The sequence below is a fragment of the Fulmarus glacialis genome, unplaced genomic scaffold, assembly GCF_000690835.1.
Source record: "Fulmarus glacialis isolate BGI_N327 unplaced genomic scaffold, ASM69083v1 scaffold28691, whole genome shotgun sequence".
Taxonomy (NCBI): domain Eukaryota; kingdom Metazoa; phylum Chordata; class Aves; order Procellariiformes; family Procellariidae; genus Fulmarus; species Fulmarus glacialis.
This window is the reverse complement of record NW_009195111.1, coordinates 22,177-41,519: the sequence shown is the minus strand read 5'-3', so window position 1 is coordinate 41,519 and position 19,343 is coordinate 22,177. Positions and strand designations below refer to the sequence as shown.

General features: G+C 40.2%; 1 protein-coding gene across 3 annotated transcripts; it reads right to left on the bottom strand.

The window, feature by feature from the left end:
• Positions 1-340: 340 nt before the first annotated feature.
• TPD52 (tumor protein D52) lies at positions 341-17,775 on the bottom strand. Of its 3 annotated transcripts, XM_009588004.1 has the most exons (8): positions 17,309-17,775; positions 12,107-12,222; positions 10,272-10,420; positions 9,268-9,369; positions 8,223-8,249; positions 3,718-3,759; positions 2,263-2,311; positions 1,008-1,162 (listed from the first exon to the last, which is right to left on the bottom strand). In XM_009588004.1, the coding sequence occupies exons 1-8, from the start codon at positions 17,478-17,480 to the stop codon at positions 1,046-1,048; spliced, it is 774 nt and encodes a 257-aa protein (XP_009586299.1). In that variant the 5' UTR covers positions 17,481-17,775; the 3' UTR covers positions 1,008-1,045. The 3 variants fall into 3 exon arrangements, with proteins under 3 accessions (XP_009586301.1, XP_009586300.1, XP_009586299.1); XM_009588005.1 differs by lacking the exon at positions 8,223-8,249 and having other exon boundaries at positions 849-1,162; XM_009588006.1 differs by lacking the exons at positions 3,718-3,759; positions 8,223-8,249 and having other exon boundaries at positions 341-1,162.
• Between the last annotated feature and the right edge of the window lie 1,568 nt (positions 17,776-19,343).

The window sequence follows — 19,343 nt, the reverse complement described above, 5'->3', positions numbered from 1 at the left end:
GGAAGAGAGCTATGCTGCAGTACGACACTATGCACCTCTCCAAACAGATTTCTGCAGTCTTAAACAGGAATAGGGGTGCTAGTGGTACAGGCCTTTAACATGTAAAAAAAAAAAAGACGGTGTAGCAGATGTTTTTGATGGTCAGCCTACAAGGGAAACAACATTAGCATTTGAGAGCAATGCTCTTGATGCCTAAAGAAGAACCACTTTCATGCTCAGGCTGATTCTTACAGTCCACACTTCGTAAGTGTAAATGTGACACCACCATGTGTGAATTAAGATGAATCTATTCCCAACTGATCAAAAGTTCAGAAGAGTGTACCACATTAACATCATGTACATTGTAACTGAACCAAACCAGCACTACTAGGCATCTTGCTTTCACTTGCGATGGTCAGAAGTTTCCTAGGTGGATAAACCACAGACAAATCAGTAAGTTTTTGATGTTATGTATTACCCTATCCGCATCTGTTGTATGAGGAACACGCTCGTAAGACAGCACGTGTGTAATCCTGCTATGAATAACTTTTTTAAAGCCTGTTGAAGCAGAAGTCCTTTCTTTAGCTGGGAGTGATCCTCCTGGTCTGGTGTCCCGTGCAGGCAACACTTAACTGCAATAATCACAAGGGAGTGAAGTAACAAGCTTCAGTTTGGCAGCGGCAGTAGATTCATAATCATTAAGTTGAGCAGTAGTTACGGACTCAAAAGAAATTATGTATCCACTGTATATGTACAGTATAGTTAATTTCTCAAAAGAGTTTTTTTGTCATTGCTATATTTTAAAGGTTACCTTCAAATTACAGATAAGTCCTTTAGATGCTTGAAAGGCATAAAAATATCCCTTCCCACACAAAACCCCAAACAATGAATTTTAGTTTCAAAAATATTTTGCACCCACGAACAAGCTTGTTATCAGTTAATCTGGTAAAATAACTACGTGCTAAATAAAAGCACATCTGGTGGAAAGAGCGCAAAGAATGTTACAAGTGTGCTTAGTTTTTGCTTGCAGCATCTGGCAGTGCGTAGCAGGACAGAGGCAGGAATCTCAGTGGGTCTCCTCCTGTGTCTGCTCTGCAATAGTTTCTGTGGCACTGGCATTGGCAGCAGAGTTGAGAACTTCTCCAAAGTCTCCCCCGGCAGGTTTGCTTCCTCCAACTTTAGACTAGAACATAGACAGAGCCTCAGCATAAAGTTGCAGTTATTTGGCATGCCAAACATGGTTAAATGGATAAAACCCTGTACCTCTGCATGAAAAAGTTTAATAACTCTTTTCAGCAAAGTGGCTTTTCCAGGACTGGGCTACCTCTGCAATACTCTAAAGACAAGTATCATGCAGAAAACAATCACCGGGAGCAGATTAACACAGCAGTCTCCCTTTGACTTCAAGATACACAAAGCATGAAGCAGTGCTGATTCCAGGGAGTCTGAAGGTTGACAAACCCTCAGTTAAAAACGGGTACAGGTATGCAGCCTTTCAAGTCATTTAGGCTTTGAAAGGTTCAGAGTTAAAACTCACTTCTGTATTGCTCAAGAAAGAACCTTGAACAGTTTTCAGTCTCAGCAGCAGTTCTGGAAATTTTCAGTGGAGCATAGCAACCATTTTACTTTCTCCAGGTAATGTGTTTGCCTTTTCACTTCCCTCTACAGTATATACCCTGTGGGATGGCAGGAGTGTTAATGCCAATTAGTTTGCAAGGGAATGCCTAGTTCCCCATGCTATCGCTTGCATGCTTCTCATCCAACCCAGTGTGCCCACAAGAACAGTCAAATCTGGTTCCGGTTACATGTATTATTTTTAAAGTGATTTTTTACCTGGAGAAGCTATTAATGATTCTTTCTGGCACTTGAGGCTTTTGTGAGTAAATTTTAAAATAAGGTACAAAGACCTTGCGTATTTTATGCCAGAAATAAGAGAAACATCCCAAGCTATACTCCTGTGTAAGATACTAGTCCTTAGGAAGGCATGGAAATAAAAGCCTAGAGCGTTTTGGATACATACTACTAGGTATGTTATACTAGCTGTTTGTGCAGGTTAGCTAGTCCTTCTAGTTAAAGGCATCCTCCTGTAAGAGGTGCAGGAAGCCCATTTTTTATTCTCAAATCATTAGGCAGAGAAACCATTTCCACAGTACTTCAAAAGATGTCATCTAAGCACCTTCAACAGTTTACCAATAACTAAAAAACAGGCTACCCAGAGTCCACTTAAGTCTTTTCTCCCCATCCACAGCTCCACAATCACCAAGGCGTTTTCGTAATGCTTACCTTTAAGTTTTCAACTTTTTCCTCAAAGGATTTGAAAGTAGGAGAATTTCTAGGAAAATGAAAAAAGGAACCACAGAATTAAAAACATATCTGGTTAGTCTATAAATATCAGAAAACAAGCAGACAGTTGCTTTTTCCAATGTCAACATGAGTTCGGTTTGTTTGGGGCTCTTTCTCTGTTTTAAGGGTAGCCTAAAATAGTTTAGATCTGTATCTCTCCAAGTACTACAAAACTAAAATTTAAACACGCTCAAGTTGCAACTCGTTTGTATCTTTGGCAACTAAGCAGTGCCAGGGTCAGCGATAGGATCTTTCATCACAACATGGAAGGGAGAACTAGCAAGTATTTTAGGTTTAGCTTATTATTCCCAGTTATTTCTGACAGGTTTCGGCTTAAAGGATTTGTTCAGAAAAGCTTAGTCATCACTTCTAGTTAGCCTAGTACATTATTGCTGAAAAAAGCTTGTCATCAGAGTTTTTTCACTTGCTATAGGAAAACTAGTTTAATTTAATAGGCTATGAGTTCAATTAACGAAACATGGTTTGCAGCAGCATTTTCTGCTAACATGTTAAATTTAAGGGATATTCCCCCTCGCCTTTTAAGTGCTGGAGACAGCTGTGATTACAAATATTAAGTTCTGCATATGAAAAGCAGGACAGCTTGGGATTTCCAATGCTGAGGGCCAGTGCATTATTTATTAGGGTCAGAAGAGTGACTTAATGCTCCAACTAGCTGTCACTGCCATTTGCAAATTTGTGCAATAGCTTGTACACCTTTTCTGCCTTTATGCAGGATGGAAAATGCTTGCCTTCAGTGGACCAGGACTAAGGATTTGTAGCAGACTGAAAAAAAATTATTATATAAAGATGAAAGACAGGAGGGTTTTTTCAAAAGAGGTCTTAGGCTTCCCTTCCTGCTTTGCTTGGTATTTGTGTAGGTCACCCACACTTAGCAGCACTCTTTCATTTGGGAAAGCACACAGTGACACATACATATATCTCTCTCTCTCTCAAATCAGACTCTCTCAGGAGATGGAGGGACACAGTGCTAAGCAAGGGGAGAAAAAAGGCAAGCACACAAGTCAGCAAGAGACTTTTTGTGAAACCACAGTATTTTTTACTCACTTTCATTGTTCTAAAACAGATGCCAAGCTATTGCCTTTTAAACTTGGAATCATTTAGTAGCATTACATTTCTGACAGGCAGGGAAAAGTTGTTGTAGTTCTCCAAACAGCAGGAAAGTGCACTTGGTCACATTCCAGATGTGCAATAACCACTGCCATTAAGCAAAATAAACCAAATTTTATCCTATATGTTAGTACGGGAAATCCATTACAAAGTTGGGTGGTTTTTTTGGTTGTGTTTTAAATTTATGTTAGTTGACTTAAGTTCAATTTGACTTGATTCCACACATGAACACAAATAAACCCAACAGCTGGATTATGCATACATTACCTCATAATAGGCATGCTAATTGAATGTTGTATGGAGCGTATACTAAATGCCAGCATTAAGAAAAAAGAAAGCGAGAAATTAGTTAAAGTGATAGACTGAGAAGAAATTGGCTTAGAGAGCTGACTTCTGGATATGATTTTTGGTAAATAGCCAAACAGTCTTATATGGTCTTGTATAGTAACTGCTTGGTTTTGCTTTTTTAAATTGCTTAGCCATGCACACACACACACACAACAGAGCAAAAGCTGCAACAACTTTTTTCCTTTTTGGAAAGATTCAAGTGCCATGCTTGTTAGTACATATTCTGCTTAGCCGCAACAGTCTGTCTACTTGTTAAGTTTCTCAAGCAGTGAGACATGCCGCATTTACAGTTTTGACGATATCAAGTAGAACGTGAACACTCAAGAGTTATCAATCAAGTAATCTTGCTACTGAAAGAATTATTCTTACATTCAGAAGGCTTCCATTTCAATTCAGTGTAAGATTTCCATACTCATCAATACACACTATCTACTCGTCAATATAGATTATCTAGCGAGAGCAGTCACATCAATCTATATTCAAGGTCAGGTTTATGCTGGGGGCAGGGAGAAAGTCCTGGTCTCAACCCTGTTCTGAAATTCATGGAGGATTTCTGTAATCTGCCAGTGTTGCTATACAGTTACTGTTTGTTTAGTGACAACACACACCTACTCCTAGGAGGTGACTGGATATAGATTAAGGAGCTCCCAAATAACTTCAAGACCATCTGGAATGTAATTTAGTTCCATATTCTAGAAAAATCCCTGTTTACTCTTGATACAATTTAGTTTTATATGTTACATGTTTCTTGTCAAATACCGTAATAGTAAGTTAGAAAAACTGATGATCACAGGTTTTCGTAACTATATTTGGAATGTCAAATTTTGACTGGGCTTTATGATGTCTTTCAAGAGAATATTTTCCAGGCAATTGCTGGGGGGTGGAGGAGAAGGGGGAATCTCTCACATTTGATGCACCTCCAAAACTCTAATTCGTATTTCAGCACAAGGGAAGATACATTCACAGAAGGAAAAAGGTTCCATGCTCATTGCAGAACGAGTTTTAAGAGAGTCTTTCCGGAGGCTCATCAGTAGAATACAGTGATAGAAAAAAACTACACATGTAAAAAGTTCCCTTAAGTTGGGATCCCTTAAGGCAGATGCACAACTGAAGGTTGATTTGTAGGTACTGGGAATCAGATATGCAAAGGCCAGATGCTGTCCTGACACACGTCAGTAATGCGTGGCCACGTTTCATCCCTTTCCCCAACCCCATTTCTGCTGTGTTTCTTCTTCATGGATGGTTTGGCTTCCACAAGCTTTTCCAGAGCACATAGAAGTTATTTGTCTCCTGGAGTGTAATTTATATTCCTCACTCTGTGATGTGGATTACTACAAGTTCTGGTCTTGCTATGTGCCAAATTTCAGTACAGAACTAGGCTGATACGAACTAGTTCTTTCTCCAGTTGTGCTCAGCCACTTCCCCTCACACTGCAAGAAGTGCCTCCCTGCAAGAAGTTCAAGGCTAAAGAGGGTGAAAGTTACCTTCTTTTCCCCATATATATTTACAATCTGTAGACCTGCTCACACTGAAAAACAACAACCTATGGTGTGTTGCAGATGTTTTAACAGGTGTCTAGGGAAGTTTAGTTTAATCTCATAGAGATCATTTAATGGAAGAACTACTTGTACATTCGTGAAGGATTTACTTGCTGCTGTACAGTACACTTGCGTATACTCAGTATCCATTTTGTAAAATGTCACCATAAGATAGTATGTAGTTTTATCACAGAATGATCTGGTTTGCAAGAGAACTGGATTAGATAAGTGCAGTTGATCTTTTTTTAACATCAAATCAGCTGGTTTTCAAGTAGTGCAAAGAAGCACGATTAAGCCTTGAAAAGCTTTACAAAGAAGAGAACTTGTATTTCTTTTCACAAATGACAGAATGCCACATCAAAGCACTCACTCAACTAGGCCATCAAGTTGGGTGGTTTAAAGAAGAGAAGCCCTTTTTACAATGCTCACAAGCAAACCCTTAGCTTTAAAAATAATATAAAACCAAAAAAGGCACAGTAAGTTCCTCTCCAGCCTTCCGTGTATTTTGTATTGCATTAAAAGCTTTCTTACCCTTTACACAATTATTTTTATAGCTACTACATTGCCTCACATTTTGAAAATGCACAAGGAGGTATGCCAGAGTCCCTGCCTGGAAAACATGGGCTTGAGAGTGCATAAGCACTAGTTATTTGCTTTTGTTAATAGTTAGGTTTCCAGCTGATACGCTGATAAATGATGATCCGCGAGTCCATGATCATATCAGATTTCCAAAGCAAGCAAAGTAAGTTATTCTGCAGTCTCAGAACAGGGCAAAGATGAGGACTTCTGCTCCATAATATGGATGCAGTGCAAGAGGAGTTAAGAGCAAAGTCATGATTGTTCAGGACATTTGCCCAGAGCTACATCTTGGTACTACTGCTGTTTTGCACATAATACTGATGTTACCTACGCAAGGATGGCTAGCTCATCAAAAGACGTTCTTATAAAGGAGAATGAAGGTATTAAGAGAAACCTAAGAAGGAACAGAGTTCATTTTCAGCATAAGAAAAAGCAGAGGAAACAAACACAAAAAGGAAGTGATAATGCACTGACTTCACACTACCAGTCACTACCAGTCCTCTCTCCTCCTCTCTCTTTCAGTACTTTCCAAGTTCACAGCTCCACCAGCTGCCTTACTCCTTTTCGCAACTCCCTCCAAAATCACTTTGCAGTGCAAGAATGAAGACCTGCATGTGATGTTTGCTGCATGGAACATGTGGAAATAGTCCAACACAGAAGAAATCATGCCATTACAGCTGAGAAGTCCCTAAAGCTAAAACAGTACAAGAAAAGTGAAGCCACAATGAAGAAGTCACATAAGAGTTTAAGAATAAAAATGCACCTGCATATTCAGTATTCGTTCATGTAAGTATCAGGCCCATCAATTCTCATTTCCAGGAAAGAACTTGGCCATCTAAAACTTTCTAAAGTTCAGACTTGTGCAGTCCTAAAAGTAGACACTACTTGAGTAGTCACATAACCCTGGGACCTGAATTCACTGGTTGAATCCCAGATGAACTTGGTCCTCATAAAAGCAAAAAAAAAAAAAAAAAAAAAAAAAAAAAAATTTTTTAATCTTCTGTTTAAGTGCAACTAAGATCTTGAAGCACTAATTCTTCCCACTTTTTTTTTTTAAACCCAGCTGCTCTTCAATTTATAACCATACCTTGAATTTCTATTGCCAAAATTCTCCCCGAGAAGCACACCAACAGTGTGGACTCCTCTGGCACTACTGCATTCCCTGCCAGTGGCCCAGTTTCTGAAGCAAGTACTCAACACCCACCTAGCCACTAACTTGAGTAATTAGGACACTCTTCTTTTGAGGTACTAAATTCCTGAAGCCAGAAGAGAGCTGTGAGTCTGTACTTGTCCTTGTCAAATGCAATAGTCTAATCTAGTAAGGGGACACCATAGCCTCAAGGAAGAAAGGTGAACCCTGCTAAGTGAGTAGCAGAGCTCTGCATCCAAGCTCCCTTTGTCTTACTGATGCTAAAGGGGATGTATTTCAGAGAAGCTGCTATTCTTATACTGAGCTCTCTTCAGAGTCTGAGTTCTGATAGCGTCCTGTGCCGCTGCCCATCTCCTCCCCAGACACCGCCCCTGGGGCTATAGCTCCTAGTTAGTATTCTAGGAGCCAGATCACTACATCTTTATAGAGATCCTTCTGCTGTCTTTAGCTATTTAGTGGGAGAGTACAGACAAGATGAAGCCAGACTCAGAGGTGTGCACAGATGGGATCAGAGGCAATGGACAGAAGTTGCTACACAGGAATTTTAACTACTGAAAACTTGACATCGAATATTTACTTAGGCTAAGCAGATAAAAGACAGTGCAGACAAGGTTAACTAAAATACTCAGTGTCTGGAGCCGCTAAAGTAATAAACTCAAAGATAAGGACTGTTTCACTGGACAAACTATGAACAGAGAATGCATAAGCTATTTTACATTTAGACTCTAGTGATTTGGTTAGAGTCACGATGCTAAACAGCCATTGTAATAGACAGAAAAAAGGAAAAATTTCTACTCTCTCAGGGCACAAGCACTGTACAGACAAAGAGAAGGAGGAATTCTGCATGCCATTGACCTCAAAACCGTATTCTGTCTCTTTACAAAAAAACTTGCAGAATCATTTTAACAGATTCCTTTCTTACAAGGAAGAGAGACTAATTGATTATTATGTATTCTCAAGATTTCATGTTCTGGGATAGTTACCAGGTGAACATGAAGAAACATCTTCCCTGACATTAAAAGAGCTTCAGTTCTACATTAACTAACACTGGAGAAAAAAAGAAATTACCTTGTACAGACAAAACTTATTTAAATATTTTAATGGAGACAGTCTGACTACATGTTTAGTTTCAGAAACAATTCTTGCGCCCACCTTACCTAAAGGAATGTGAAAATGCCTGTAGTCTGCACAATGCCAGAGAAAGCATTAAAGAGAGAAAGGAAGTTCTGATAAATCTGAATAAAAATATGTAACTGTGTAGCTGCACCTCAAGGTGTTTTCTCACTAGACTTCAAAAAGCAAGAAAGAGGTTAATGGCAGCACTTTAAAACAGAGGGCTGATTTTATTACACTGCTTTCCAATTGCAGCAATATTCTGTTAGAATGTGTGAATTTTTATTTGTCCAGTAATTGAAAAATAAGTTTGATCCACTATTCACAACAAATTACAAGCAGAGATGAAAAGTTGTATATGTCCCAGTAGTAAAAGTTATATAATAAAGAATTGTAAGCTAAGCATATGGTTGGATTGCATCTAGGGAGAGTTTTGCATGCAGCTCACAATAGTGCTAAAAATGACCACCAAACTTACCTAATTTGCATGAAGGCTGTGTCATTTGACACAAAGTCAAAACATGTTGTATGCCAATATTTAAGAATTAAAAAGTGCCAATAGTCTATTAAAGAGGTAATAAAATCAAGCCACTGCTATGAGGTAGAACAGCTTACAAAGAAATAAAACCTGAAAGGAATCCACACACGAGACACAAAAAAAAAACCCCACACAAAAAAAAACAACTACCAAACCAAACCACAAACAGCTAAAGACATTAGTTTTTTAAATGTAATATTCCACAAGCTGAGAAAGTCAGAGAACAGAAATGACAATGCTATGTGCATCACACAGAGGCAGGCAGAGACGCTGCCACCTGTAATCCTACCAGAAAAATAAGAGTAGCAGTGGAGGTAATAGCATACGTTGCTTCTCTTGCATATATAAAATACACACCTCAGAACTCTTCTGCATCAGTGAGGACATACAAGCAGATTTTGCAGCAAGTCGCTCAGCTCTCCTAAAACAGATGCTGAGGGTTCTTGATAGATCAACTTTTAGAAGTGTTAGGTACATTAACAGCATAAATTTGAGTGATCACCCGCTTAAATCAAAAATGCAACTACTTGGGAAAAGCTAAAGAAACCTACCTAACATCTTCAAACTTCTTGGTTATGACTGAACCAACAGATGAAAAAGCAGCAGAGGCCTTCTGACCAGCCTGAGACAGGGTTTCTGATGTTTTCTTGTATCTGTGTTCAAACAAAATTAAGTTTGTAGTTATTTTAATAGAATACATACGGAACCTTTTAGTATATGTAAATTTGTATCAAACCCAGAGGTATACTTGAACTTTGGGGTCAAATGGGCAAGCTACTTAAGAGATTATTTTGAGCCACTGCAATCCCTTCTGGCTACAGCATCTCTGCCACCTCAGACTTCAGATCAGGTTCACCAACATGCAGCTACTAGCCCACCCCCAGAACAGATGGCTATCTGCTATGGTAGGACTTTAAAAAAAAAAAACAAACACCAACAAAACCAAACAACCAAAACAAAACCAAAAAACCCCAAGAAAACAATACCATGCACACACACTGAAAAAGAACAGAGGTCTGTTTTTTGTGCCAAGCGTCCAAAATCTTGTACCGAATGGTTTTGTCAATAAACTTCACCATAAAAAGTTTGGAGTACATCCTCTTACATTCTGTGTAGTTGTTAACTGCAGAAGGCAGTTCACTCTAGACCTTAAGCGAACAGTTGTGTTTGGCAAGAACATTCACTGTGACTTTGTACTCTTCCTGCATGAGCTCAGTTTACAATAATTTTTCAGGCTGGAAAAGAAGGGTATTCTGTTGGACTTAGGACACCTTGGTATCTCAGTAATGGTATCTCAGATCTGTCAGACAAAAAGCGTATTAGAATCGCCCATATTGTGGTTCAATCATTCTTATTTTGCACGAGATGATATGGCTAATAGTGGCCTTCTTGACAGAAATCTATGATGATTTATCCAGATAAGTTTTAGTGCAACTTAACTTTGTGTTACCTACACTCATCTCATTTCACAAGAACAGAGGGTTTAGACATGACACAAGAACTACATTGTTTTCACCTCAACAGCTGACACAATCATCATGAACTGGGTACATACGCTGTGGTTGATGTAACATCTTGCCAGCTTTTGGTAATGTTCTGCCTTAGTTCCTGTAATGAGTTAATTCCCAGCTTTCTCTTGATTTCTGCTAGATGCTTCTCTTTCGCAGCTAGCACTTGTGATAGCGTCTGGATTTCCTCTTCCACCTGTGGCAGCAAAGTTTATGAGAGGTAAGTTAACAAGCAATATACATCATTAAAACGCCTACAAGGTATCAGTAATGGGAGGGCTAACACATTTTTAACATTGCCTCACAGTTGTTTCTAAATACTAAAAGGGAAATCCAACATAGTCTACAACAAGAGTTAGTGAGAAAGTAATCTACCTGCAGCTAGCTCCATTACTGGAATATGCACAAGGAAGTTGGTGACTAAGACGGTATAGTTAGAAATCATTACCTTTAGACAACATTAGCCTATATGAAGCTTGAAGATTAGTCAAACCTGGGACAATTGCCAAGCCTGTATTCTCCTTCCACATCAGAAGAGATATCAATATATGACAGTACCAGGAAGCTCAGAGCATGTCTGATCCATACATCAGTTTTTGTCTCCTTGCTTGAACAAAAAGGTTCTTTTGTGGCTTAAGCCACCAACTGCAGGCTGGATCCAGCCACTGGAGTGCCTTCCCCAGAGCAGAGGTGGAAATGGTGGAAGATTAAGCAGTTTAAAAAAAAAAAAAAAAAACCAAAAACCAAACCAAACAAACAAAAAACCCCCACACCCACCCAAAAAACCACAACAACAGTTCAGCAACTAGAAAACTGTATTGTTTGTATACTTCCTTCTTTACAGAGGTGGTCACTTAAGCCTCTCACAGAAGCATGACCAGATCATGATCAGAGATGTTAAAACTGTTTTATGATGCCATTCTGTGGGCTATATAGATGTGACAGAGGCACTAAGGCCATATGTACAAAGACAAAGGCATACATCCAACCCTACTTCCCGATCCAGACTGGACCACCCTACTTTAGAGTATCAGGCCGCCCACTCATTTAAGCTCCTTTGAGGAAATACCAGTATCTTCAATGCACCTTTGTTTTGGATACCTGTCCGAAGTCCAGCGTGACATACCCTAGCAGGACCAGATTTCCCTCACCGTCTTCAGCTGATTGGTTTGGCATGAAATAATACTCAGGACTGCCAAAACGAAGATTGCATTAAATGTGCTTAATTCACAGCTAACCTTTGTTTGCCAACCTTAGGCTTAAGCTAGTGTCTTTTACTAGGGTCCTAAAGTCACATACAGCTACAAAAGAAAAAAGACTGGCGACTCAACAAAGCTTGACTTTGACAACTTTTGAAATGCACGTATCAGGCTTGAATATTTGACTGTCCTTCGAAGAATGCTACTTTAACTTGCTCTTAAAAAAAACTTCTGCTATATGGACTGTGTCAAGAATAGTTACATGGTTAGACATTAGCAAAACAGTGTCTACATGGATATTACTATGAAGCATCCTTCATGAAAACAACAGCTTTAGTTACTCCACACCAGTTGAGACAATATTTGGTTTTGGCTTCCAACCATGTTCTCTTTGACAGCTTATTTACGCCCTTATCACTTGAGGAAAAAAAAAAAAAAAGGGTTAGGCATTTATGCATCTTGGTTTAAGATCTGTACATCAGCACTTCTAACTTAATTCCCCATAGCTAGAACTGACTGTTCTTTTCTCCTTGACGCCTTCCCTTTCCCTCCCCGCAATACCGTACCCAGCTTTAGACACTCACAGAATAAATATGCAAAGCATTAACTGTATGTTCAAAGACAGCATTATCCCAGATTTTCATTCTCAAAACCAGTTTAAGAGCTATTTGCAAGAGATTTACCTTAGCAAGCTCTTTTCTGAGCTCATCCTGTTCTTCTTCTGAGAGTGTTTCTGCCATACCAACTGTAGCAGCAGCATCCTCTCCAACCTCAGGTATAGAGTCACTTCTCAGCAGCCCTTGAGGTGAATAAACCATTAAAAGTCAGATCATCACGTGTCTGCCAAATAGCAGTTAACGTTAATATACAACCCTTTTGTGCCAGCACACAAAGAAAACTGATGAGAGGACACCAAAGTCATGCTCCCCGAGTACTATGGCGCACAGGAAACCAGAGGCATTTTACTGGCTGTTTTGTTCTATCAAGTTGTATTAAAGCTCAATATAATTGCAACTGCGCTAAAATAGAAGACTGGAAACATGTTGAGAACAACCCATCCCGCTACTCAGATACAAATCAAGGCACAGAACGCTACATCCCAACCCATGGTTCCTACACAACCTCTGCCCAGGAGTCCAATGTGCTCTCTGCTCTCTCTCGCTCATGCAGCACAGAAACTCTGGAAGCACCGGAGGTGCTCAAGACCAAGGCAGACCTCCGTCACTGCTCTCTGGATCAGATTGAAAAATGCCCATTCTCAGCACACTGGGAGCAGTCATGGCAACAAGCAAGCTCAGCAACAGTGGAGAAAAGGGTTGCACTGCAAGTACGAACTCTTTTCCTGTACCGTGCACAACCTCTCTGTACCTAGTAACTGGGACCACCGTGGCTAGAAAGTCGCAGATATTGTGGAACTAGAAGTAAGCTGCTGTTTTGCACCCGGACATTAAGACAGATGAGAAGCATGGAGAAAGGAGCTTGGGAAAAAAAGGCTGTCACTTCAGACAAAGCTGTGGAATGCTGAGAAGGGACTGATGAGGATGTGTATCCACTCACACTGCTGCCTCTTCCCCTTCCAAATCCAGAAACCAAAACTCTGCCAAACTCCTCTGTATAAATCCCAAACACCCCTATGTTCTTCCTCGACTTTCGACTTCACAGCTTCAGGGAAAGGAAGGAGAACGGTATTATTTGTATTACTATGATGCGCTCACTTGAAAGATTCATTTATTCTTAGTCCTTAGTGCTTGCAGTAAGATCACTTTAAACACCTTTTAATGCAACAAACAGATCTTCCAGCAAAAGATTTCCGATTTTGAGTCTTTGTAGCTGACACTTAAACATACAGTTTGCCAGAATCAAGGAATCCTGTTCTAATTTGCAAAGAGACCAGTTTGCAGAGAGACTGCACGCTGGAATGGTTGTGGATTCCCAGAACTAATTCTCTATTCAAGAGGTAAAATAGCTTTATAGATAGTAAAAAAGAAATCAAATAAAAATCTTAAAATAGAAGAAAAAAAACCAGGAGGATGGATTGTTTGTGAGGAAAGACTGTGAGAGTGTGTGTGTATGTGTATATATGCATATAAATATATAATTCAGACAAGTTGAGGACAAACTAAGTAATGTTCCTTTACTAGTCACTATAGTAATTAACGAGATAAAATTCCATCCTCATTTCAGCAGCTTCTGGGGGCACTCCATACTACCATTTGGTCTGGGAATCCAAAAACTCATTAATGTGCAATGAGACCACCACTACAATTTCATTGTGAAGCTTGATATCAAATAGCTACATCACAATCAACTGAAAAGTCAGGGAAAAAAGATTCTGCGAGTCTGTAATTAGTTGTAGGTATTCTATGCTTCTAGTAGCTGTCAAGCCTAAGAAAAGAAGAGGCTTTGTTCTTGATCAAGTTACTGACCTCAGGTAAAGCTCAATTCCACAAATTCTTTCTAAAACAGTATGTCTTCTGCCTGTATTTATGTCCAGAACGCTTGTCCTCTAGAAGCACACTGCTACATGGGCAGAACATTTGTAAATGGTAAGTTACCATGGAGTACACTGAGAAGGAAGCATACAGAAAGCAACTGAAACCCCATTCTGCATTTATTTATGAAATCTATACCACATTTTCCCAGAGATTTATGTCTGTCTTCTACACAAACATAATGTAGTTCCTACAGGTTTCCCAATACACTATTTTCTGGCAGAAATCTAGGACAGAAAAAAAGTTCAAGTCTAATGCCCAAACCAAAGCACAGCGCTACAGCACAAAAAAAAAAAAACATATTACAAGCTCATATCTCACAATCAGATAATTTTTGTTTATACATCAACATATTTCCTTTTCTTAACATCAAACGGTTAAGAATGCCATACCCTTTTGTCAAATTGCTATTTATCCTATTAATTACATATGCCTATACTGAAGGAAAACTAACAATTTAAACTGCATTTTCCCCTGACATTCTACAACCCCCAATATGTTGGCCCCTGACTCCTGACCCTGTTCTCCATGTGCAGGCCCTTCATGGACTACAGAGCCTGCCGCTGCAAAAGCCATTTCAGAAAGTTTGCAAGTACCAAAGACCACGCTGACTCCAAGAGCATTAGCATGTCCAGCTGAAAGTCTGTTCAATCTGGTTATGAAGAGTCATCTGGATTACCTCACCAAAAATAGATCAAGTTAATCCAGCAGCAGGAAAACATGCTGCATTGTCTCCCACAGCAATAGCTTCTGTTTTGGGAATGTACCTTCTCTTTGGAAAACTAGTGTTTTAAGGGATTTTGTGCTGCTTGTTGTCTACGTTGAACTTAAGACACAATGCTAAGAAGCAAGGAAATGACCTCTCCTCCCCTTCCCATTTCTCGATCTTCCTAAGACAAGAAATCGCTGCTACTCAGAGTCCTCCATACCTCACATGTACATCTAACCATGCCTTTCTCTCCTCTCCTGGCCTTCTGCCCCCCTCCCATTTATTAGTTTTTCTTTAGCTCCATTTGAAGCTCCACCTTCCCATCAGTCTTTATTCTGACACCTCCCCTCTCATCCCCTGTTACTGTTCACCTCTCTGCTTGCTTTGTTCCCATTCCTCAGTTCAATACTTGCAGGACACAGAGTTCATCTGTGCTATGGGAAAGCCATGCTAGGCAGCCTGACCAAGACGCAGTTGTCTACACAGATAACAACCCACAGACCTCCGCAATGGCGTGGCTACAACACAAATATACCCCATAAACTAGGGCCGACAAACAGTAAGATCCTGGCTTTGAGCAAGCTTCGTAAGGAAAGGTGCACAGACCCCCTTAGGTATTTTTGTGGGGTGCGGGGCAAGAAATCAGGGAAATAGCAGTCAGCCAACAGATAGAAATACTTCGGCTCAATCTGTTATTAAGAGACCATTTCTCACTTGCGGTCTTCTCTGTTCACCAGCAGAACTGTTGTTATTGGCTTCCAACTTGCTACCTTTTGTTAGTTCTCTTGCATCTTTAGAGTTGCAGAGGACTTAAAATTCAGTCGTTTGGTACTATAACCAAGTTTAGCTGAGCATTTCACATCTCAAACTCTTAAACAGAGTAAAAATTCTGTTGGGAAAAAAAATTGGGAAGACTCATCTAGTATTGGGAAAACCTACCTAGTTTTAAGGTCAGGTTTTATGTGTCTCTATTTCTAAGATTAACATATTATCCCAGCAGTTTATTACGTCTCCTTAACGAACCAAATAAAGACATGAACAAGGTAGTTGATTGGGACTCCACAGATCACATTCAGGGAAACAGCATTTAAGTCCCTATTATTCTGCCGGGGTAGGCAAAGCATTAGCGTCATTCAATTTACACTCAGGTTTTCTGGTTTGGGGTTTGCTTTAGCTGGTTTCAACCCAAGTTCATGCTCTATTTTGACCAGAAGTTCCTACCTCTTTCTGGCCTGAATTCACAGATTAGCAGTAAACATTAGCAGTTTAAGGAAGTACTGGTCATTTCAGATGAGCAGCCTTTGGGGTGGGGGAGGGTTAGCCTTCACAAAGCTTTATCTTTAGATGGACATATTCTGTGTCAGACATTCAGAATGAGCATTTTGGCTATCACTATACAGCTGGCAAAGCTAAAGAAAAAGGCACTTGTTAGAGTTCAGGAGAACAAGCTGTTACAAGAGTATAGGATCACTCCAACATTTGAGTAATGTACAGTGCTACAGAGGCTATTTATTTTGGAATATATAAGAAAGATCAAATTTAAGTGATGCCCATTTATCTCAGTGAAAAAGCCAAAGCGAGACATATTTCAACTCAGGGGAGAAAGTTTTTGGGCTTTTCCCAAACACTAATCATGTAGTCATTCAAAGTGAATGAAAAAGAAAAAAAAAGCCCCGCAAAGGTTGGTGCTTATGGTGATGCAACACCAGATACAAAGGACTACTGCCCCCCTTTAGAAGAGGTGGGAGATGCAGTAATTGCAGAAATGAAAGCTGACCACTGTTCCCCAGAGGCCCGTAGCTCATCGAGTTCACGGAGGGGTTTATTTTAGTTCACACAGAGGTTCCCCAAGGGATGCACGTTTCTTTAGGATTTTAAAGAACAAGCCCATCAAAAAAAAAGTCAACACCTTTGTAAATTTGCTTTGCTTTGTCACACCTTGAAGGGCTAAGCTTTCTATATTTTTAATTACTCTGGAAGATCATGTCTGGCAGCACATGTCTGGAAAAGGGGTAAAACCAGACAAGGATGTGTCGGGAGGCACGGCTGTAGGTGTTCTGTACAATAAGTTACCAGCTAGAAACTAGTAGGGTTAAGCACTAGACTGATGCTGCTGCAGCACAGCACGCAACAGCCACTTCCTCAGCAGAGTGCAAGTACAGTTAGTATCTGCAGGTGTAAGATTTACAGCATTTTAAATGCTAGGTGGAACAGAGTAAAGGTTTTAGAGGGCATTTTCGTTAATCGGTGATATTTTCAGTACTAAGGCAAGAGCAGATGTTAGACTACCCAGAGCTCTGAAGTCATACTAAGTATGCAATTATTACCTCCCTCCCCAAAAAAGCTAACAGTCAAACTAGGCCAATTACTCCAATCTTGCAGAAGTTGCCCTTTTGTTACTAGTTTTTTTGCTCACTTCATTTTCCCTCAAACTGCCTTTCTACTGAATTAAGAAATAACAAATAAGGCAAAGCTGGTAAATGCACAGCACATGAGATATTACCTACATGACACACTGAAGCTAACAAACTACCAGAGTTAACAGCAGGTCAACTTCTACCTTCATTTACACCTGCATTTCAGCCAAATTTTACAGATTCTTAATTTGAGAAGTTCCTTTTTACAGATATTAATCACTAAGCTTTCCATGTAGAGGTTTTGAAAAAGAAAGAGAAGGAAGTTACCAGACTTCACCAATGTAGGTGATCCAGGTGGAGAAAGGTTTATGCTAGGCGACAGGTAAAGATAATTTCTGTTCACTCCAGCATTGAAATCGAAGGGCGATTTGTAATCCTCATACAGATCCATGCCAGAAAATTCAGAGCGCACAGCTGTCCTCTTCTTCCACCGAAGCATTCATTTTCGCTTTCTTGGGCGACTCAGACAGCAGGATTCAGGAACCCTCCGTTTCTTCACATGACACTCACTACACCTCCTCATAAAATTCAACTCTCTTACGCCTCTGTTAAATTTGATAGAGCCATCTAGCAAGTGATTTCTTAGCTATCTTGTAGCTCCTGCTGTTTACATGGCACAAAGTTAAGTTCCTGTAAATTTATAACCGGGGCTGGACTTAAACAGACCGTTCCTTTAACAAACATTCACAGCGTGCCGTTCACGGCTTCTGGAAGAGCATTGGTCCTCTACAGAATTGCATCAAGAATCTTCAATCATTTAAATAAAAAAAGGTCAGCTGACTGCAGCTACACCAGGATATCCTTAATCTTCTAGGACACAAAAGGATTACTAGTCATAATCTATCCTATATACCATCTGTGTAGGACTTTTTCCTCTGATTAATGGAAAATTCTGTGCATGTAACTATTTCTCCAGCTGCTTTCACCACTGTAATAACCAGCAGCCAGAACCCAGTCTCTGCTGCCCAGGTATCACACTGTAGTGTGGGCTCAGAATAGCAGAAAGCAGCACTCATCTCTGAAGGCTATGCTATAAACACCATCTAGGTTTTTTAATGGTGCTAATGTGCCTTATGATTTTTGCCCATGAGGCTAAACACATCTGGGTATAAAGGGTTTTGGGGTTTTTTGTTTTGGTTTGGGGTTTTTTGGGGGGGTTTGTTGTTGTTTGTTGTTGTTGTTTGTTTTGAGGGGGTTTTTTGTTTGGTTTGGGTTTTTTTGGTTTTTTTAAAAGATTATTGAAGTGCACTGCCCTATGCCCTTAGTGCTCCAGCCCGCGTCATTTAGAGCAGCCAGTTATGCCAGGAACCGGTAACACTGGAATGCATTGTCCTGATGAAATGTATTTATGTTTTGACACATATACCATAAAGAAAGATCAACTTACGTAAGCCACCTGGCTTCATGCTGGGGGTATAAGATTTAGCCCTGGGAAGCAGAAGTGCCTCTTACCTAAAAGAGGCACTCAGCACAGTTTTGCAGTGCTTCACTACATTTTTTTTCTTCTTCCATGGTCAGCTTCTTTCACTGAAAAAAAAAAGCTTACTAGCAGTGTAGATCACCTTTAGAGTTGAGCAACAATTTCCTCCCAAACCCACACCTTCACCTGGGCTCTTCACTGCAGCCTGCACACAGAGGAGCATAATCAAATGGAAGTTAATCTTTTCCTCCACTGTAAGAGTGATGTTTTAAGACAGAGCCGACCAGAGACATTACGCCACCTTCCATTCAAAGCTATAGAAGTGAAGGAGCCTTGCAGCATACCCAAGTCAAGCCTAGGCAACGTATTCCCTGGGGACATGAGAAGAAAGCGTACCACTTGCGAAGTTTTAACTTCCCATTTCCACTGCAGTCAGCGGGCACAGGAACAGACCTTCCAGCTAATTAAAGAGCAGTTCCTGTAGGCTGCAGACCTACATTGGCTTCTGGTGCAGACTACCTGCAGGCTCGTAACAATGAGAGTGCCGGAGCCTGAAACACAGGTTTCTGCTATTTTCCGAACCCACTGAAAGAAGAAAATGCCCCTCTGCATTTCTGACACGTGGCTGTGGCATCTGCCAGAAATACTGCAAAGTCCACCTGACAAAGGTCGAAGCTTTGGTCACAGATTCTAGTTAAAGCATCCAGAGGCAGCAGAGAACTGTAACACGGCTACAGTAATAATATACTCTCTATTAACCAAGCACACTAATATGAATAGCTACCGATTCTGCTTTGCAGCCTTCCCTCCTGTAACTCAGCAGACGGGGACTGCCTTCTGTACAAAAGGCTCAGGCAGTAATTGTACTAACTGGATTAGGCA

Excerpts from the sequence above, each read along its gene's own strand:
- TPD52 (XM_009588004.1), bottom strand. The coding sequence starts at position 17,480 with ATGCTTCGGTGGAAGAAGAGGACAGCTGTGCGCTCTGAATTTTCTGGC. Across the intron at positions 12,223-17,308 it reads ACCTACATTGGTGAAGTCTG|GGCTGCTGAGAAGTGACTCT; the intron begins GTAACTTCCTTC and ends ATTCACCTCAAG. Across the intron at positions 3,760-8,222 it reads GCATTTTCACATTCCTTTAG|TATACGCTCCATACAACATT; the intron begins GTAAGGTGGGCG and ends GCTGGCATTTAG.